The sequence below is a fragment of the Asparagus officinalis genome, chromosome 2 (genome assembly GCF_001876935.1).
Source record: "Asparagus officinalis chromosome 2, Aspof.V1, whole genome shotgun sequence".
Lineage (NCBI taxonomy): Eukaryota > Viridiplantae > Streptophyta > Magnoliopsida > Asparagales > Asparagaceae > Asparagus > Asparagus officinalis.
The window spans coordinates 80,770,543-80,793,113 of record NC_033795.1 but is presented as its reverse complement, the minus strand read 5'-3'; the positions used below and the strand labels follow the sequence as shown (position 1 = coordinate 80,793,113).

The window sequence follows — 22,571 nt, the reverse complement described above, 5'->3', positions numbered from 1 at the left end:
CTCTTGACAACCTAAGAAATGATTTCTGCAGTATAACATAGTTGAAAATGAACTCGATATATCAAGTAAGTTTGTCCTATTTTGTATGACTACACCTTCTGGTTGCATGTTTCTTAAAGTTTCCAGTTACTTCTGAATATTTTCTGTTATTAGCCTTTAGTTATGACTGCAGTTAATATCTTTAACCATGATTATCCACTTGAAACTAATGGCTTAACTATTAGGCTAAGGGTACTCAAATAACAAACTTGGTGTTCCAATGTAATGATATAGTGCCTGAAGTTGGTTCAGGATTTGACAATTTCATGTACAATCAACACTGGCCAATTTTACAAGCATAGATTGTGGTGATTTCCCACAGATAAGCAAACAGTTTCTTTAAATCATTGCCATATTCTTTAAGAGTAAATTATTCAGAGACATTTAATTTAAAGCTTGAGCAGATTTTAGATCCCAACTGTTATAACCAAGTTTTGCTTGTTAATGTTGAGCCGAAAACATCAGTTACAGATAAGCAAACAGTTTCTTAAATCATTGCCATATTCTTTAACAGTAAATTATTCAGAGACATTTAATTTAAAGCTTGAGCAGATTTTAGATCCCAACTGTTATAACCAAGTTTTGCTTGTTAATGTTGAGCCAAAAACAGGGGCTCAATATGAATGTTAAGTGATAGTCGATTAAATGCACCAAAAAAATTACAATTTATACTGCAAGGAAAAACCCGTAAATGGGGGGACAGTCTTACTGAAAGAAGTATCAGTGGAGAGACGAAATTTGTTGAAAATTTATCCAGTATCTGCAAAGTAAGTTCATCGATATTCTCCAGAGCAAGCTTTAGCGGACCATCTAATGCCAATAAAGATAAGAATGAAGTAAATATTAAAAATAAAAATCTATCACTAACAACAGTGCTACATGATGATGGTGCCATTCAATAGTTTATTACCGCAATGTGCACCATTTGATTCAGAAACTATTTGGTAAGTATCAGGGAAATAACATGGTGAACTTCAGTAACTATCAATTTTTTTCTACTGTATTTTTAACTTGCATGCACACAACCCCCTTGGATTGTCATATCTAAAACAGTAAAACGTAATAAATTTACGTGACAAATTTTGTCATCAAGCAACAAAAACATATATTTAACATTTTAACACTAATTACAGGTTAGATAACCAATAGTTTGAGTGAGACCCACTGTTTGGAGTGCTTGATTATAGGACACTCACGAGAGGTTGATGCAGATTACCCATGCTTTGTTGCTGAAATTATGTATCGCACCAATTCCAACGTAAAATTGGGTCAACTTTGCTAGTTAGTTCGGCATAGGTTAATTGTCACCGTTTCAGTGTTCTTATCATCAAGTGTGATGTAGAAAGCGTAGAATGACTTTAGATATTGTCAAGGGAGTTCAAAAAGCACAAACTTTTGGCACTCATTCACACAATTTTAGAAAAAATACCTCAACAAATATCATTTACATCAATGCATAAAGGACATCCACCTTCGTTCCCTTCCAAGTGCTTTCTTTTTGGCGGCATTTAAAGCATGTTTCTACTTTCAATCACTATCTATCTAAGTTTAATATCATGTCTAGATTGCTGGCTATCAACTACTACTAGAACTTCAGCTCGTATTTTTGAAGATAGGTAGACACTGTCACAATAACCAAAAGTTGCGACTGATGATAGCACGTGCCTGCATTATTAAAATAGTATTAGGAAAATGCAGAAGTAAAAACAGAAAAAAGGTCCAATATATGGCATCTATTTTACTGGATCTACACCCGTATATATATTATGCAACAAGTATCTGCTAACATTAGGAAAAACCACATACCAATACTTAGACTCAAAACTGATGGGAACGCAAAGTTCATTTGACAAAATGAACTCCTCAAAGTTTTCAATAGTAGCTGCAACCATGACCTGTCAAAAGATGTAGCTGAGAGAGAAGAGAGGAGAGAGATCAGATTTGTGTATTCAGGTAGGCACATTCCAATTAGAAATAAGAGAGAGACTAAGCATACAACTGCAAGGCATCTTTCACAAAAGGAGCATCATTAACCTGGATTAGTTAATAAGACTATTAGGTCAATATTAGGATTTCGAGCAGCAACAGAGAGAGCAAGACATCCGCCAAAACAATGCCCGAGCAAATATATTGGCTTATCCTGGCATCTAGAATGCTCAATTTTCACCATATCTTCTACAAAATTTAGCAGTCCTTCAAGAACAAAATCAAATGTTTCAGAAAAGACAAAAAGTAGACACGGTTTTAGAAGAAACAAAAGAGAATCAACGTCTACTCCAAGAACTGATGGATAAAAATGTTCCGTAATCTTGCATGGTTCAGAAACACTTGAGGGGTGGGGGATTAATGGTGGGAATACTATGATAATCAACCACTTTTAACAGCATGGGTTGAAAAAGTAGTTTAAACTAATGAAAATTGAGTGTAAAATATCCTTGTTTGAAGACTAGCTTTCTCGCTTCAAATTTGGTATTAAGTCCAGAACGTGTTGAAATAACAGCATCGCAATGATGTTAAGTATAGCATCAGAATAACTCTATCTTTACTTAGTATAAAAAATTGAAGACCTTCAAATGATGTACGATCAGAAAAAGGAACATGCATGCTCCTAACCTCAAAAATCCTGCAAGGTAATGAAAACTGGTTAGGATATAAGGAAATTAACCTTACAATGAAGTAGTGAGCTTTAATAAAAAAAAAATGGTCTGATGCAAGATTGGGTTTACATCCAAATTTCAGTGCGTCTGTCAGATTGAATGTTGTTGTAACTCCGAAAAGTAGTTGCAAAATAGTTCCAAATATTGGAGTTGCTAATGCATTCAAACCGAGGCATGTTCGACAACAAAAGTCATTAGGGACACATGATGCTACAAATGAATTTGCAGCTCCAACTTCATCTAATCAAATAAACCTCAAGTAATTTACAAAGTAATTACCGTCCGAGAGCCTTGTGATGCATGAAGAGGCCCATTCCAATGCCATCAACACCTACAAGCACACAAATTTAGAAATTGATATTTCTAACCGTAGCATGCCAAAAATAATCGAAGTTACCAGGCAAGAACAGCAAAATGGGAGATCCCTCAATCGGAGGCCCACAATCCACGGGGCAGAACCAGCGCGGTGGGCCCTCATTGAATCTCAAAGATTCAGTGACGGCGTCACGATATTCTTTGATGCCTTTAGAGGTCATGTAGCCATCATCATGCAATGGTTCAATATTCTTTGTGAGAGAAGAGCGAATAAATGGGGGTTTCTTGATTCTAGTTATGAGGGGTTTGGGGTTCTGGGGTTTTGGGTGGGTGATGGGTAAGGGTATGGTAAGAGAGGCCATGATTTTTTGGAAGTGGGGCGATCTCGAATTTGGTCTTGAGATTTTTTTTGAATTGGTTTCAAGGCATCAGGGGTCATGTTTTTGTGGCGGGTAAGTGGCCATGATGTTTTTTTAAACAGAAATGAGCTGAATGATGAAGGTAAGGAGAGTGTGATGAGTGCTTTAGCTCTCCCTCTAGAAATTTTGAGGGGGAGGTACTTACAACCCCTGGGCTTTGTTTTATACTTAAACGAGCTAGTCCTTTTTAAAATTTTATCCCCCCCCCTCCTTGTTGACCAACTGTAAGTTCGTTCTGCATCTGATAAGTCAAGTAAGAAATTGTAGATTTTGCTAATCTTCAGAAATAATTGATAGCTATTTTTCTGGAGAAGTTTGTTTTTTCTCATTATAGTTTTTTTGGGGAAATAGTTAATTTGCCGGTTTAAGTTGAGTATTTGTGTACTTATCAGAATATAACTGCTATAAATTATAAGCTTTTAATCAATTTAAGATTGTTTGTACAAACTTAGCCAGTATCAACATTCATCTCCCAAATATAAACAATATAGAACTGTTCACATTGTTGCAAATTTGAATGTTCTGCTACTCCCTCCCTCTCTCTCTCTCTCTCTCTCTCTCTCTCTCTGAACTGCTAGGTGTGAGAGAGTGTTAATTGTCTGAACCAAAACACCATACAATCGTGCATATCCAAACACAGGGAATGCAGAAGAGCAGTATTTTCTTCTCTATCCCCATTGGTCTGTGCTGAACAATACAAAACAACAAAACTTGGTGAAAATCTCTCACCATCTATATAAATAATCATCTTTTATCTTGGAAGTTATTTCTTTTTTTCTAAAGTTTTCAACTCCTTTTTTTTTTGAACTTGTAACACTTTGTCCCTAGTACATTGATGGTAAACTGTTACATCATGTCTCAAGAAATTGTTGCAGCACGCCATCAACAATTTCATGGGCATTTTCGGTATATTGAAAAGATGTTTATCTATCATCTTCAAATGCTGAGCTTTATATATAGTTTATCTCAATTTTTTTTACCTGATTAATGATATATTTGATTCTCACCTATTGTCCGATTAGGAGAGTGTTCTACCAAATGACTATATCATAGAGTTCCTATCTAAGTCTAGAAATGCATGTAGATACTTTTAGGATAGAGTTTCCATATTTATTTCTAGTTACTTTATATACTATATCAACCAATTCTATACTTACAAGAAGATTGAACATTACATGATTTACAGATCTAAGAAGTGAGTATAAGTAAAATAATCATGAATGATCACACTTTTTGAATGGGTCTCATGTGCCCGGTCACCGGCACAAAAAAAAAGGAAAAAGAAATCCATAAATATTGAATGATCGCGCACTAAGTTTCGCCTACAATATTATGCATATTTGACCCAACACTTAGCCAATATATACGATAGTGATTCATATTTCCATGTCTCAATTGCTCTAGCCATCATTCCTGCCATACACTGCACAAGGTAAAAGAAGAACGTAATTTGCGATATTATAAGAGGCATTTTGTATAAATCACAATGTTTGCAAATTGGAATATTTGGCTCCATATAGTTTTCCATTACTTTTTTATTATTATTACAGTTTCAAGTTGAGAAAAATACATGCAAGTATTTAAATATTTTGATGAGCTGGTACCAATTCCAGATTTATTTTTTGGATATTCTGGTATACACATCCTCCAGAAGTTATTTGCTTAAATGCCTCTCAAAGCATCCTAAGTGCATGTATACCCGTCAAAAATATTGAAGTTACAATTGTATCCAAGCATTAGCATCTATACACTTCCATTAGTTAGGTATGGTAAACTGTAATTTACTATTAACTTGCATTTTGATATTATCTAAGTTATATGTCACCATAACTTAAATAATAGCAATGATGTCAACGCATTATGATACGGAATACTTACCTTATGATCAATAAGATATGCACGGGAATCAGTATATCCCCAATGTATCTGTTGGATTAAGTTATTGTATGTGATAAGTAGTGTATATGCGGTTTGTTTATCATAATACATGATATCTTACAGTTAGATAAAAAGCCTTTCAAAACCCATCAATATAGGTGGTTTGTTTATCATAATACATGATATCTTACAGTTAGATAAAAAGCCTTTCAAAACCCATCAATATAGGTGTTTTATGTTTCAATTATGCATTGCAAAAAAGCCTTTCAAAACCCATCAATATAGGTGTTTTATGTTTCAATTATGCATTGCAAATTTAACTGCATGTATAGTCTCTTTAACATGAGAACACTCGAGGCCAAGATATCCTATACTACTTTCTTTCTCCTAGTGAGAACATAGTCAAATCTCTGAAGTTCTATCCTGCATAAGCAATCAAAACGCTGAACCTTCTAAAACCTTATAGTCAAACTCACCACATGTATGAATCTAAAGAAGGAATAGTCATCAATTCACCATGCAACTCTATTGTACTTCCTACTTCTATCTATTGAAAGAAAGCCACAATTCGCTTCACATAAAACTTGGGGGGAAAACACTGGTGCACACAACATATCAACAACAGACGTTTCCTACTTGCATTGTCTGACTATAGAGAGAAACATGATGATATTTAGGGAAACAAAACTATATTAACAGTCTTAATAGATTGCATATCTATATATTTAATTACATGATAAAGGAACATCTTTCCTCCATCTGAATTAATTAATAACAGTTTAACTACTGAACCAAGCAAATGAACAAAATGATAAAAACAGCATAATTACAATTTTACTTGTAGGACTTTGAAAACTTACTTGATCAAACCATTTGCAGTTTCACATATGTTGCTAATCATGGCTCAAACGAGGGAACTTGATGTGAGGAACCCCAAGCAGCTTGATATAGAGCTCTTTGAAGGATACTCCTGTAGGGATCCTCCTCTCTCTTCTTCAATAGATATGAGATTTTGCTTTCAACCTCGGCTTTAACATGTAAATAAATCTCATTTGCTTTCTCCCTGTCTTCTAATACCTCCATCTTTCCGCTCATACTAATTGGTCTCCCAAAAAGAATATAGCAGCGGCCGGGAATTTTTGGCCAGAGAAACGGAATGAGCAAATCTTGATCCCTGTCTCCAAATTCATCCTTCCTGTAAATAATTTCAAGAGGAGTTTATGTAGTGCTGATGATTGAATCCTAGAAAGTTACAGATGAAGAGAGCTTACTTCAGCTTTATGTCATGATTTGCTTCTATTATCTTCTCCTTTATAAAGGAAATGCTCATGAAGTCATCAGAATCAAGTATCATCTGTAACCACACCAAGAAACAGCACTGATCATGAATATGTGTAATACAAATAGATTAAGAGAACTAGGACACAAATATGTTAATATGAATTAAAAGAATACTCTTTGTTTGGTTTTCATAGTAATTTGAAGACCATGAAAAATCTCAATAATTGAAGACCTTTAGATGAGTATGATAAGAAGGTGCCTACTTGGTTTCACATCATAGTTCATACAGTGTATTTAGTCATCAATATTAATGGTGTGGCTCACATGAACTAGAAGAACAACTATGACGTTGAAATAATAGTTAACTATGATATGTAGGAGACATAAGAATATATCATGTAATTATACAACCCTGAACTTTACGTATTGAAAGGAAAATTGACTGACAAGTGACAATTAAATTGTTATGTTGAACTTGAGCTTACTTGTACAATATCATCTTCTCCAACTGATGCAAATGGGACAATTTTAGCTCCAAGTTTAGCTGCCATCCTCACAAATTCGGGTCGATCAGGCCAAAACAATTTGTACTCTTCACCCTGAATGCATTTATCAAAAAGATTAAGATTTTCATAGGATAAATTTCTAGTTACATCACATACGACGAAACATCAGTTCACATGAAGCAACCAACGACAGAAAAAGGTTAAGCGAATAATAGAATAACGGAATTTGCATCTAGATGACTTATGAAGTATCATAGTGAAGATCACAAAATAGCATCTGAAAAGATTGACTTTGTATAGCTACAGCAGAAAAGTAGTGAAAATGAAGAAGAAAACTCATGGGATAAAGAACACTTTACTATTGAGATAAATATTCTGGCTCAAAACCCATTGCGAATATTCTGGGTCTTTATAGTTTATTACCAGGAATTAAATTGCTCACATTTAGTAAAAATCAGAAACTGACACATATAAACATTGGACTAGTGAAAAAGAAGACAAGGTGGAAGCGTGCCTTTCGGTGAAGAGCTTCACGAGAACCACCAGGATATAGAAGAACATATGCTTTTTCGGATAATAATCTATAGAGATTCCTGTGTGTGACAGGAACAGCACCGAATAGTCTTACAAGATCAAAAAAATCATGGCCCTTGAATGAACCTCTCCTATCATGAAAAAGAAGCGGGTGCCCCATACCACGAAGAATAACTTTCTTTTCCCTTAAGAATTCTGGAACCATTGGCACCATATCAAGCCCCAATAGCATGTGATTTCCAACTAGCAGAACGGGACCATCATCAGGAATCCCCGAAAGACCTCTCACAATTCTGCCATCTTCCATGGTGGAGAACATCGCTGGACTAGAGGCTAAATAAACATTTCTGCATTTAAGGGGATTCACAATATCAATTAATTATCTACTCAAAAACAGTTCTTGGGTAAGAAAACAAAGTCTAATTAGCCCCCAAATTAAGAATATAGACCAATTTTCTCAGTAGCCACTCTGTTTTTATTTTTTGCAAATCAGCCTTCCAATTTTTCATTCTGTCTTGTTTCTTTGACCATGGCCATGAACATTTGAAAATATGTGTCTGTTATTAATTCTGACAAGGGCACAATCGTCAATTAAACTAAAATATAACTAATCTTTTGACATACAAGGGAGTTTCCCTCCAAAAAATTTGAATATAATGACAATACCCCTGCCCCATTGAGGTTTCATGGCAATAGTATAAGAAAGAAGACAGAATGAAATTTGAGGGCCGATTTGCGCCCAAAAAAATAAAAATGAGGGCTACTCAGAAAAGTGGGCTATAATTTAGGAGCTGATTAGACTATGTTCTCTCCAGGATAATAACATGCTGAATAGATTACGTCAACATTCTATCTGCTTCATGTAAATCTGTGACAGTTGTGGGAAGGAAATCTTTAATGTCATCACGCAGTCTTGCCCGGCGATACAAACCCAAACTCTTAATGACACTACCCAGATAAAAGCCATTTTCCTGCGTAAATGTGACAAGTACGAGTGACTTAGATCCATGGAATTTGAACTGGCACTGAAATAATGAAAACCTGGCCCATCAAAAATGTGCATGGTCTTACTTTAACAGAAAATAAAATTTCAAAAATATATGAATTTTAATTCAGTTACATTTAAATGTACTTTCACTGAAAGTCTACTTATATTAATAAACCATCAGTAGTGTGGAGTAAGAAACCAAAAATCTTATGGAAAACACCAATCCACTGTCTCATTGCATACCACTTAAGATAGATGCTCCTAAAATGCCTGCTACGAAACAACAATCTTCCGACCTACCATTATAATGTGGTGGCCATGATTTTCAAAGTAGTAAACTTTGCAATTGAATAATAAATTTGCAAGTCTTTCTCCTTCTCCAGTACTTGGTAGCAAGCCATCCAGGCAACTGGAATAGAGCAAGAAAATTGAGACAAAAGCACCAAACATATCTCAAGATGAATGATAAAAGATATTGTTCATGACTAAGAACACGAATGAGAAAATACCAGGATAAAGTGAACAAATTAATGTTTTACAATATCTGTTATATGCCGAAGCACTCACCAAAACACATCACAGAAACATGCGTGCACGCCCAAATATGATTATTAGATGGTTAATATTTAGACTGAACTATGCAAAATATGATGCGGGAAATCTGAACCGTAATATGATAATATCAGATCTCAGCAGTCATTGTAAACCAACTTAATAGTGTAACAAATAACGTAGAACTTGTTAGCCTTGTTAGGTCTCATGTTTATGAGCCTACTCCCTAACCTTGTGTTGATAATTACAAACAATTCCTAACAACGTGTGTCGAGTGTTTTCATTTGTTTTGTTAAGTAATCTACACAAATATCCAAGTTGGAGGTGGGATGGATTGAGCCTACACGATGATATCAAAAGGAGGTTGGTGGAATATTGGTATGAAGCCGTTGCACATTCAAGACAAATTCAAGATCAAGCTTCATCCACAATCAAGTCGAGCTTATTGAAGATCAAGATAGCTTGGGCAATTTAGTTTTAGGTTTATACTTTGTGTGTAGATACTTCAAGCTCAATCACATACACACATACAAGTTTTGGTTTTATATATATATAGTTATATATATACACGTTTTCATTTTGGAGTTTTCAAGTTTACTTATAGATATGAAACAAATAAACAAATTTATACACATCTCATATGCTTCATATTCTATTGCATTTGAAAAATAAATGTGTCTAAGAAAATATTGCATAGTATATGCACTTTTGTGAAAATATTGTATTCTTGGTTTTTGGACTTAACAATCATTATATAAATATTTTATTAAGTCTATATAATCATTTCATAAAGTTTTAAAACATGGTTTAGTCAAAATGTCAAATTTCAAGTATGTTTAGTTTTCATATTTTGGACTAGTTTAGTAAAATGATGAGTTTTTACAAATGAAAAATGTAATTTGAAAAATTCTTTTTGTAACATGTTTATTATCATGTTTATAAGCATTTTCCAAAGTTTTCTAATTTTTGGATTTTATTTGCTATTTTTTAAAACCTCTTGAAAATTAGATTTACTATTCATAACAGGTTGAGTATGTGTTATCAGTCGACTGATGCAAAGGATCAGTCGACCGATGAAATCGTCTGGAAAGTACAAAAGTTTTTGTTTTTATGACTGATAAGCTATCAGTCGACTATGAGGTTTTCAGTCGACTGATGAGCTGTGTGCTACCAGTAACAGTCAGTTCATCAGTCGACTGATACTGTTCATCAGTCGACTGATACTGTTCATCAGTCGATCGATGGCCTCTAACGGCTAGTTTTTCCAGATTTTTAGGTTCCTGTTTTTTTGTCTTTTTCTTTAGTTTTCTCTTGGTTTGGGGCTTGTTCTATGATCCTATATATACCCCATATCCTCTAACTTCTGAGGGTAATTAAGAAAGTTTTTAAACAAGTTTAAAGGGCGTTTAAAGTTTGTTTAAGTGTTTTTACAAGTTTTGTTTGTGAAGAAATTTTCACAAGAGGAAGAAGAGATCATTCATTCGTGTTTGGGCTTTCATCTCATCTATTTCACTCTTGTTATCTTTGGAGAAGTTTTCTAAACTCAATCTTTAGCTATTTATATGTTTGATTATCATTTTCATAAGCTAGATTTTTATATTGAGTTTAGTTTAATTTTATTTATACTCTTTGTTTACACACACCCACTTGAGCTTTTAGTATTTTCATACATAATATATTTAGGGTTGTGAGAGATTGTAACATTGAGTTGGGCTTTATTGAGTTCTCACATTGTTTAGAGAACAATCATTTATTGTTGAGCGTTAATTTGTGATGTTCATTTTGTATTGCACAAGTACACCAAGAGCAGTGTAGGGGTGAGAGACGTGGTTGGTCCCAAGAGGAGTGACACAGGTAGTAAAGCCTAGTGAGAGGTAATAATTCCGAGCACTTGAGGGAGATGTGAGAGGCTAACACTTGAGGTGGTATTTGTGTAGTTGCATTGTGAATAATTGTGAACGTTGATCGGTGAGCGTTGAAAACCAATATTGTGTGGTGTAAATGTTTTCGGGTGAGCATCGAAAATCCGGTTGTAATAGTGGATTCTCCTCGGGAGTCGGGAGTAGGGAGCGGAGACGTAGGTCGGAAGGACCGAACTCCGTGATCATATTGCTTGTTTGAGTTTGCTTATTTGTCCACTATTGTTTTTTTTTGTTTCATATTTATTTTGCCCGTTTGATCATATATCCTTGCTATAATTCATTGAGTATTAATCTTGCTAGGATATATTTGTTAATTAGTTTTTATTGGTATTAATATCGGATTAGATTAGCATAAACCCTATTCACCCCCCTCTAGGGTGCTTTCAGAACTGACAGGTGAAGATCAAAAGTTTACCTCAACTGATGTACTGATGTCATGTTTAAGAGATCATGTTCCATCAGAATCAAGTTCAAACAATGATGTTTAAGGAATGTTAAGCACAGCTGACTCAATTAGCAAAGATGTTTTGGAGCTTATGATGAGTTAAACTATGCAGACAGTAAATTTCCCTTCCTCTGATTTTAGAAACGCAATGAACACTAGAAAATCTGCTTGTCAGACAAATGAATTAGGCTGTCTGCATACGTATAACTAGTGATTTAAACTGAGCAGACAACAAAATTTTCTTTCTCTTATCTAGAAATGCAATGATCAACAGTCACTAGAAAAACTATTTGCTCAAATAATAAAATTGCAAGGATTGACCTAATAATTCTTGAACCAAGTGAAAGTTTTTCCCTTGAGATGGAAGAAACAAAAAAGGACTAAATATGAAAACATTCTTTTAGCATCTAGCTCCAAACAGAACTTAAACTTTTGCTTACTAACTTGTACGTTGAGATGCTGCAAATAATAAAGGTTATAAGTTGGGTGTTCTAGAGTTTAATAGAATAAGAACCTGGCAAACACAACAACTTCAGATTTAATAGCATGGAGACGGGAATTAGCATGACTAGCAGCTGATCTGAGTAGCTTTAATTTCCATGAGATAGTATCATTTGATGTTTTACCCAGTAAATTCTGCAAAAAGGAAATGTCATCTATGTTATATAGCATAAGAAGTTTAACAACAGGACTTACTTTTAAATAGTAGAACAAAAACTTAGCTACAGAAAGAAAGATAAGATAAAGTGAAGTAAACCAAGAGTGCACATATATAACAAGTACTTGTTAGGGAAAAATCATCTGTGAGTAATATGACTCCAAGACAAACAAATGGATGTAAACCATACTCAGTACTTATTACCATGTCAGCCATCCTCCACAGTTTTTTTTGGTATTTTTTGCTTCAAGGTTCTTCCTTGTAATGGCACTATAGTTGACAGCATTATTATAATTATTTACCTTGGTTCTCTTATCCTACAGCTTTAAATGACCAAGAGTGGTATTGAGCATAAAGGAAATCTGATATATAATATGCAGAATAAGCTCAATGAAAATTACTGTTAGTGTAACAATCATCATTGTTAATAAGTATTGAATTCTCCATCCAATCTGCTCCAAAGGCATATAAGGTTGCTTCTCAAGGTATGAAGAGAAATGGGCATAGTTCCCATTTCAAACGTAACAGGTAGAACTTTTGTGTTTAATTTTGATGTTGAATCACAAAAGCGATGTAATAGTTTACTCTCACCCTCCTCTTTTCCTAATGCGAACACGAGAGTGAAGAAAATATAAAATACAGGTAAAAACAAAATGTAGTTTCAAATATACCCACCAAAAAGAAGTGAAACTATATGTCGTAAAGAATCAAGATAAAGAGGCAAAATTCTTACAGAAAGGTTTGTCAGTGGAGAGGCAACATTCTTTGATAATCCATCAAGTGATTGCAAAGGATTAAGTTCACTGGTAGTTTCCAAAACCCTCTTTACCTGATTGTCTAATTCCAATGAAGATATTGAAGAGTTACAAAAGCTTGTGCAAACTAAGCATACAACATGAGGCAATCTAGAAATATTTGATTCAGAAGACCTAAATAACATGCAATCTACAACTTAATGTCCACAGTTGTATAGTTTCCAATTGACCTAATTTAAGCATATAAGAGGCTTTGGCCTGCCTATTGATGATCTTTCTAAGTCGTACACATGCTTCCTAAAGCTCATCAATATCCTATATCGATGCAGAAGACAACATTTGATTTGAGACTACAATTTCATTATGCTGGTCAGCGCAGTCTCATCTAGAAAGGCACGTAGATGATTTTGGCAAACTCCATGGCCGTCATGGTTAACATAAATGGTATAATGGCTACTGGAAGTTTGAAAAATAGATCCAATGGACTCTTTAACAGATTTTCATTGTGTTTGCCTATAATTTTAAAAATAAGGGGTTTTTAGATATTAGCCCCTTAAATTGAACGTAATTTGATATTAGCCCCTTAAATCTCCATATTTGATATTAGCCCCTCAAGTAGTTATGATTTGTTAATATGAGGGGCTGATGTCAGCACATCATGGCTATTTGAGGGGTTAATATCAAAATATGCCCCTAAGTATAGGGGTTCATATCAACATATCATAGCTATTTGAGGGGCTAATATCAGAATATGAAGATTTAATGGGCTAATATCAAATTACTTATGATTAAAGGGACTAACTTCTAAAAACCCCTAAAAACAAACAGATAGACACATATGCGTGTGCGCACACAAAAAGAATATATTGTATACCTTAAGAATTACATTTTTAGATAATTGTTAGGTTCAAAAAAATTCTTACACGTTAATGGGCTATTATTTTTTTACAATACTTATTTGTTGTATTTTATACAGGAATTTCTATGCCATCTTGAAGGGTTTGTTGTGATTTGATTTTGATGGATATTCTATATACACACACACACACAAAAATACATGTTTCAAATGGCTGTTTAGACTATGTATCTCGTGTCCACGTCACATATAGTTCTCACTACCATGTCATATGCTAACTGCATGGGCTAAATCAGCATGCATCCATGTATTGCATGTGTGTACGTGTATATGTTACCAGGGTACTTCTAACTGAAGCTGTACTTGTACCCGACACATACCCGTACCACATCCTCGTACCACATCCGTACCCGAACTCCTCGTACACTCCTTGCACATATGAATACATTTATTTGGGCAAATACTCGCTTATGCAATATATATTTTTACATTAAGACACTTCTCATGCACTTCTTGGATGCATATCCTACACTTCACATCTACCTCCTAAAACTCGTTGGACATAAGTCGGGTTTCAAACTATTATCTTAAAGAGTCGTCTGGGTGTGTTGATCATAAATGATGGTTTCCCACTTTATAATCTACAGCATAAAAGAAATATAAAAATATTGTTGGAATTTTAATTCTCATAACATGTGAATGAAAAACAATACCGATCTCATGTAAACTATTAATTTCAATATATATTACATGTAAGTGTATATATATTTATATAGTTGTGTCCCTGTACCCGGCCTTTTACAAATTTGCCGTGTTTTGTACTCATACTCGTATCCCAACACCCATACATGTTCTCATGCAACTTAGGTATGTGTTTATCATACCTACTTTTCACCTTTTCTCTATGGTCATCTTTAATGGCTTGTTATTTGATTATTTATGTATTCACTTTTAGAGCTGCTTATGGGATAGTTTACATCATTTCATCCATTATTCATGATTTCACATATAATTCATGCTGCTCATTTTAGGATTGCACATTTTAAGGTAATAATTGTAATAACTCATCAGGTTGGTAGCACAAAGATAGTATGCACCAATTATGGAGTTGTAAGCAAACATTTGTAGTAAAAACTATATACATTTAAAATAAGAGCACCAAATTGTACGGAGATACATAGCATATATTATAAACAGGAGGAAAGGTACCACCATAGGAGAACAACGTACCTAAATATAAAATTAGAAACAATAGAATTACAACATTTTGACCAAATTCCCAATTCAAAACTGGAAACAGTGGCTGCAACTTTGATTTGTCAAAAGACGTAGCTGAGAGGGAGAAAGAAATATTAGATTTTTATCTAAGCAACTGTTAGTTTGGAAGTTAAATAGGAACATCATTATTTTATTTTATTTTTCTTCAATGATATGCAAACTGACCTGGATTTGTTAATATAACTATTAGGTCAATATTAGGATTCCTTGCAGCAATAGATAGAGCAAGACATCCTCCAAAAGAGTGCCCAAGCAAATATATGGGCCTGTTTTGGCCTGTAGAATGTTCAATCCTTAGGACATCTTCTATAGACATTAGCAATCCTTCAAGAAAGTAGATGATCAAATGTATCAGAAGATGGAAAAAAATGAACATTGCTAATTCCAAAGAAAAGTACTCCACATAAATAGGAGAATTACATGCCATAAAATTGTAAATTCTGAAGCCATAGAGAATTAAAGACAGAGAGAGATATTAGCCATCACCAGAAAGGATGAAATAAAAACAAAACTAAGTTCTCTTATGATCAAGTAAACAATTTGGCAGCAATATACAATTGAAAAGGGTGATGCAAGACAAGAAAGAGGGCGCTTAAAGCCGTTTATTTCAGTTATTGTCGTGATTTCTAAGGGTCTTTTCTACTCTATCAGGCATTCACCAGAAATGTCATATAGCCTTACTGGGTACTCTGAACAAAGTCAAAAAAGCTGTGTTCTTAGGAGTCGCCAAAGAGTCAAGTTTTTAACAAAGATATTTGTTGTAAGTAGTTGATCAAGGCTAAAAGGTGGTGAAAAAAGTCAGCAATAAGGGCAAGCAAATCAAAAGGTGAGGTATTGTAGCATTGATTAACAATCATAAGTACTGTTTAAGTGAACACATGACAACACTGAAAGTAGCGTATCAACTTTCTTTCTTTTTTTGGATCGTCATAGTGGTTCCTTGTGCCAATACATAACTAATTAGGATTTTTGAGTCTTTCAATGTTTAGAGTAATGTATATTTTGTCTCCTCTATTACTGTATCATTTATTCCAATCCTAACACCTCTGACAGGCATCTTCCTGATACCAATAAGGCGATCACCTTTACCAGCGAAGTCAGTGCACCACATGAAAGATTATTTGAATGCATTTAATCTGAAGTTATGGCTTCAGATCGTTAAACAAAGATATAAGCAAAAGCAAAGAGGCAATTTGCAAGTCAAACTTAAGGTCTCTTAACAAATATAAAATGTCTTTATTTGAAGTTATGTTTTCTTGCACTAAGGTTGACACTGAGCTATGCAAGAGAAAAAAATATATTGCTATAACATGATATATGAAATTTCTGAGTACAGAAAAGATGACCTTCTAATGGTGTGCGATCAGAAAAAGGAACATGCATGCACCTAACTTCAAAAATCCTGCAAGTTAATGCAATAAATCAGGGTTCTAAGGATTAAATTGCATAAAATAAAATTCAAGCACATGGGAAGTAGGGAATAGAAAGGGTCTGTTGGATGTAATATGTATTAAGCACGATGGATTTTATGAATTATTGTACTAAAAATTTCATAAATTCATGGTTTAGGAAAACATCACACGCAACACATTCAACCCACGTCCACTCATTTTTTAGTCGACCAAAGTTGGATAAATCTCTAAGTTTCTCTTAAGTACCCTTAATTTATGCAATCTCCATAATGGACTTGAGTGTATTTATTTTATATACACTAAAAAGGATCTTTTGAAGATTTCTTATGAGGAAAATCTCTAGTCTCCAAAGTTTGAGAAAAAACCCAAAGGTTTACAAACCTTTTATAGACCTAATAAGAGGCACTTCAGGGATGCATATACATAGGCATTTACAACTAATAACAGAATCAAGTAGTTCAATATCACTGCATTTTATGGCATACACAAATACACACGTTATTGAATAATAAACATGGCGCACTCAAAATATCTTGTGAAATTTGATCATTGAAATATACACATAAAAAAGGACTTCGTTTGATTAGAAAGCATTTAATATGATAGACCATATGATTTCCTTTTAATTAGTTGCACATATCATAGTTTTTTTTTTCTTTTTGACGATGAGACTTCAGACTTTTAGAGTTATAATAGCAGAGGTAACATATTATTTTCAGATAAGAATTACCTTCCTAGAGCTTTGTGATGCATGAAGAGCCCCATCCCCATGCCGTCAAGCCCTACAAAATCACAAGTTCACTTCTTAGTTCATTCCGCGAACGTTCAAAATTTCGAATCACATAATTCACAAAAAAAAATCATAAAATTACCAGGCAAGAACAATAAAAGGGGAGCCCCCTCGATGGGGGGCCCACAATCCATGGGACAAAACCACCGTGCCGGTCCCACATCGTATCTCAGTAGTTCTGAAACTGCATCATGGTACTCTTTGATGCCTTTAGGGGTCATGTACCCATCATCATACAACGGCTCCAGCTTGTTTTGTGAGGAATGGATCAAGGGTTTCTTGATCCTAGTCATTTCCCTAATGGGTTTCATGTTTCGGGATTTTCGGAGAGATTGGTAGGTGATGGGTAAGGGTAAGGCAAGGGAGGCCATTGTTTGTTGAAAATGGGGGAATCTAGGGTTTAGGGTTTTCATTTCCTTTTTGAGTGTTTTAAGGGGTTGGGAAGTCATGGGGTTGGGAAGTCATGCTTTCCTGAAGGCGAGTTGGTGCCAATGGAAATGAGATGTTCATGGGCTGTTGAGTGTGTAAGGAAATGAGGACACCAAACGCATGGGCTGGGGGTTTCATTCGCAGGAAAGGGCATTTGCAAAAAACAGAGAAAGGTGGAAGTTCTTTAAAAAAAAAAATTATTCAGATTTTGAAACAAAATCCCTCCACCGACTTATTTGATTCTTTTTTTGGACAAACACACCAGTGACGTGAAATCAACCCCCCACCCCCCCAAAAAAAATCACCATCCTCCTCCGTAGAAAACGTCGGAACCATACAATGACCCATTCAATGATCAAAATAGCACTTATAAGTCGCTACAAAAGCATGCTTTTCATGAACAAACATCCCAATTTCGCAAGTTTAGAATAAAAACTCTAATTTCACAGCAAAATCCCTCGAATTCCATCAGAATCCCTAATTTTCATCGATAACCCTACATTTTCCACCGAAAGAGAACTAAACAAAAAAAAAACATGACAACAATTTACGGTTTCGAATTACCTCTGTGAAGATCCGCTGACGTGAGCAGAGAAAGGAAGGTAGAAGATGGAACGCCGGCGACCCAACACCGACGAGCGAAGTCCCGAGGACCTGAAAAACCTCATTTTTTTACTGAAATGGTCAAGTTTTCACTGAGGGGTATTATGGGCTTTTGGTCTACACAAAAGTTTGGCGCGCGAAGACAGCAACTTAGCTTTAAAAGAACACATCTCTTTATGTTTAGCCTAAAAAGTAATGTCAACCACAATTTAGCCTAAAAAGTAATAAATACGATAACGAATAGGTATTTCCGGAACGAGAAGATAATTTTTACTGAAATGGTCAAGTTTTCACTGAAGGGTATTATGGGCTTTTGGTCTACGAACGAGTTTGGGCGCGAAGACACCTACTTAGCTTTAAAACCAACTACTGGACACCGTCCAAACCATCACATACATTTTTTTGCTACAGTAATCTCGGTTTTTACTGTTATAGGTCCAGGTTTGCTATAGTAATAATGTAATATAGGTTGCTACAGTAATAATGTAGTATATGGTAGACTCCGACAACAATTTAGCTTAAAAGGTAATAAATACGAATATGTATTTCCGCGAAAATAAGTTTTAAGCGAAAATTTGTACATTATTTTGCATAAAGACCCATCAATCTCCCATATTTTCGGATTTACTCTCTCAAATTCTAAGATATGTAAAACCCCTCCTCCTCAACCCCCCCCCCCCCCCTTCTCCTCCATTCTTTTCTCATCCCGGTCTTCAACCTCCCCTTCTCCCTCCCACTCTATTTCTCCCTCCTTTCTCGTATCCATCCTATTACTTCCTCCTTTTCATCTTTTTCCAATCTCACCTCTTCTTAAATTTCTTTATCTTCTCTCTTTTCTTTGCCCTCTTCCCCCTTCCCTTTTCTCTTTCTCCCCTCTCCTGCACTCCCTCCTAACGCTTCAAGTAGAATACTTGATGTTGGGTCTAATAAAGGAAGGGGAGAAGGAGATTGAGTTCTTTATGATTGGAGGGTGAAGAGAGTGAGAAAGACGAAGAGGATGAGAATGTTGGCTTTTTTGTCAGGCGCCTATCAACTCCAAAACCCACCGAAAGTGCACAGCCAATGTTGAAAAGGAGAAAGAAAACTCAACTCCAAAACCCACCGAAAGTGCACAGCCAATGTTGAAAAGGAGAAAGAAAACAAAAGAGCGGGCCCCACTGCTACAGTAAAATATTAATATTTTATAAAGAAAACAAAAGAGCGGGCCCCACTGCTACAGTAAAATATTAATATTTTATTGTGCATAGTATTTTTTAAAAAACTATAAATAGGGCTCCAAATCCTTAAGAAAATCTCATCCCAGAAACTTCTTCTTATATAGAAGTGTGTGAGAGAAAAAATAGAGAGAGTATCTCCTTAGAAAGAGAGATTGTAACTCCAGAGTTTTCTCCTCATAGTGAATTCTTCTATCCTTGCCCGTGGACGTAGGCAATCAAGTGCCGAACCACGTAAATCTGTGTGTCCAACATTTTATCTCTACTTTTGCTTTTCTATTGCTGCGATCCTGCTCTATTGGGCCCCGGGTTTGTCCCAACAAGTGGTATCAGAGCCAACTTAGGGTACTTGTATATATCTACTTATCGTATGCTCTGTGGCTGCCACCAAAAGTGGATCCTCCACATCAGAAAATAAGTTAGGTTATCATTTACCCTTTGGAGGTGACGGGAACTATTCATGAGTACGGTACTGTTCACAAATACGGCACTATTCACAAGTACGACACTATTCACAGATACGGTTACTGTTCATAAATACAGTACTATTTACATGAAATAGTAAGAAGTTACTGTTCGTGGTAGAAGCAATGGCGGAGAAGTTCAAGATCGAGAAATTCGACGGGAGTAATTTCTCATTGTGGAAGTTGAAGATAAATGCTATCTTGAAAAAAGATAATTGCCTGGCGGCCATCGGTGCAAGGCCGGACGACATCACAGATGATAAGAAGTGGAACGAGATGGACGGAAATGCTATTGCAAATCTCCATCTGGCATTAGCAGACGGGGTGCTGTCAAGCATAGAGGAGAAGAAGACAGCAAAGGAGATCTGGGATACTCTAACAAAGCTATATGAGGCGAAATCCATGCACAATAAAATCTTCTTAAAAAGGAGACTTTACACTCTGAGGATGGCGGAATCTACATCGATGACCGACCACATCAACACCCTAAACACACTGTTCTCCCAACTCACAACGTTGGGATATACTGTTGGTGCGAATGAACGTGCAGAACTTCTACTTCAGAGTCTACCTGACTCGTATGATCAACTCATCATCAACCTGACGAACAACGTCCTCACGGACAATCTAGTCTTCGACGATGTTGCAGCCGCTGTTCTGGAGGAAGAAAATCGGCGCAAGAACAAGAAAGACAGGCAGACAAGTTCGCAGCAAGCGGAGGCCTTGTCGGTGACGAGAGGAAGATCAACAGAACGTGGCTTCAGTGGGAGTCATGCCCATGGTAGATCGAAATCACGAAGTAAGAAGAATATCAAATGCTACAACTGTGGCAAAAGAGGGCACGTCAAATCGGAGTGTTGGCACAACAAGAAGAGTGAAGATAAAAAGTCTTCAGAGCCATCAACATCTCAAGGATGCATTGTCAACACGTCAGAGGATGGTGAAATTCTATTCAGTGGAGCAACCACTGTTGATGAAGGCAGAAAGAAGTTTGCTGATGTCTGGCTTCTAGATTCAGCAGCCTCTTGGCACATGACCTCTCGGAGAGATTGGTTTCACAAATATGAACCTATCTCAGGAGGATCTGTATTCATGGGGAATGATCATGCCTTGGAGATTTGTGGTATTGGTACTATCAAAATCAAAATGTTTGATGGTATAATACGCACCATTCAAGATGTGCGACATGTGAAGGGCTTGAAGAAGAATCTATTGTCTTTGGGACAATTAGATGAGCTCGGGTGCAAGACTCATATAGAAAATGGAGTCATGAAGATTGTTAGAGGGGCGCTTGTGGTGATAAAAGGAGAAAAGATAGCTGCAAATCTGTACATGCTCAAGGGAGAGACTCTGCAGGAAGCTGATTCATGTGTGGCATCAACCAGCCATGGAGAAGAACAAACCATGATGTGGCATCGCAAGCTAGGCCACATGTCAGAACGAGGCTTGAAGGTTCTCTCCGATCAGAAACTGCTTCCTGGACTTAATTCGGTAGCTCTTCCATTCTGCGAGCATTGTGTTACAAGCAAGCAACATCGACTGAAGTTCAACACATCGAGTTCTAGAAGCAAGGCTATTCTGGAACTGGTTCATTCTGATGTATGGCAAGCACCAGTTACATCCTTAGGAGGAGCAAAGTACTTTGTATCCTTTATTGATGATTACTCCAGGAGATGTTGGGTGTATCCTATCAAGAAGAAGGCGGATGTGTTCTCAGTCTTTAAAGCCTACAAAGCGCGGGTCGAGCTTGAATCTGAGAAGAAGATCAAGTGCTTGAGGTCAGATAATGGAGGAGAATACACAGACGGTGAATTCCTAGCATTCTGCAAGCAAGAAGGCATCAAAAGACAATTCAGTACGGCTTATACTCCTCAACAAAATGGAGTGGCGGAGCGGATGAACAGAACTCTGTTGGAAAGAACAAGAGCTATGTTGGCTACTGCAAATCTGGAAAAAGTCTTTTGGGCGGAAGCAGTAAAAACCGCCTGTTATGTGGTGAATCGATCTCCATCAACCGCAATACAGTTGAAGACGCAGATGGAGATGTGAACTGGCAAGCCATCTGATTATTCTAACCTCCATATATTTGGAAGTTCAGTGTACGTAATGTACAATGCCCAAGAAATTACAAAGCTGGATTCAAAATCCAGAAAATGCATATTCTTGGGGTATGCTGATGGAGTAAAGGGGTATCGCCTGTGGGATCCCACTACCCACAAGGTTATCATCAGCAGAGATGTTATCTTTGTAGAGAACCAACTACAAAGTGAAGAGAAAGAAAGCAGTTCGAGGAAGGACTCAGAGACTGTAGCTGTTCAGGTAGAAGATAATCCGAATTCTTCTGAAGCGACACCGGAGCATGATGTACAAGAACCAGTCGAGGCCGAGGCTCCAGAAGTTCGAAGGTCAACTCGTGAGAGAAGACCACCGACTTGGCACTCGGAGTATATTACGGAGAGTAATGTTGCATACTGTCTTCTAACAGAAGATGGAGAGCCATCAACTTTTCATGAAGCTATAAATGGCACAGATGCATCTTTGTGGATGGCAGCAATGCAGGAAGAAATTGAAGCTCT

At 36.1% G+C, this 22,571-nt stretch overlaps 1 protein-coding gene and 1 long non-coding RNA gene across 12 annotated transcripts in view; one reads left to right on the top strand and one right to left on the bottom strand.

The window, feature by feature from the left end:
- The window catches only part of LOC109831788 (acyltransferase-like protein At1g54570, chloroplastic), a 29,957-nt gene extending 12,087 nt beyond the window's left edge, over positions 1 to 17,870 (bottom strand). For 4 of the 11 annotated variants that reach the window (XR_002244553.1, XM_020399213.1, XM_020399220.1 and 1 more), the window contains exons 1-7: positions 3,094 to 4,111; positions 2,976 to 3,027; positions 2,766 to 2,849; positions 2,607 to 2,662; positions 2,074 to 2,232; positions 1,846 to 1,950; positions 749 to 849 (exon numbers count right to left, since the gene is read on the bottom strand). Coding sequence is in view for 10 of the 11 variants with exons in the window: in XM_020399213.1 (XP_020254802.1) it covers positions 749 to 849; positions 1,846 to 1,950; positions 2,074 to 2,232; positions 2,607 to 2,662; positions 2,766 to 2,849; positions 2,976 to 3,027; positions 3,094 to 3,373 (837 nt within the window). In the remaining variant the exon portion in view is untranslated. The other 7 variants (XM_020399217.1, XM_020399216.1, XM_020399218.1 and 4 more) reach the window with 7 other exon arrangements.
- Positions 5,363 to 6,040, top strand: LOC109831789. The gene is made up of 2 exons (XR_002244554.1): positions 5,363 to 5,466; positions 5,594 to 6,040. It is a non-coding gene; the product is annotated as an uncharacterized LOC109831789 (long non-coding RNA).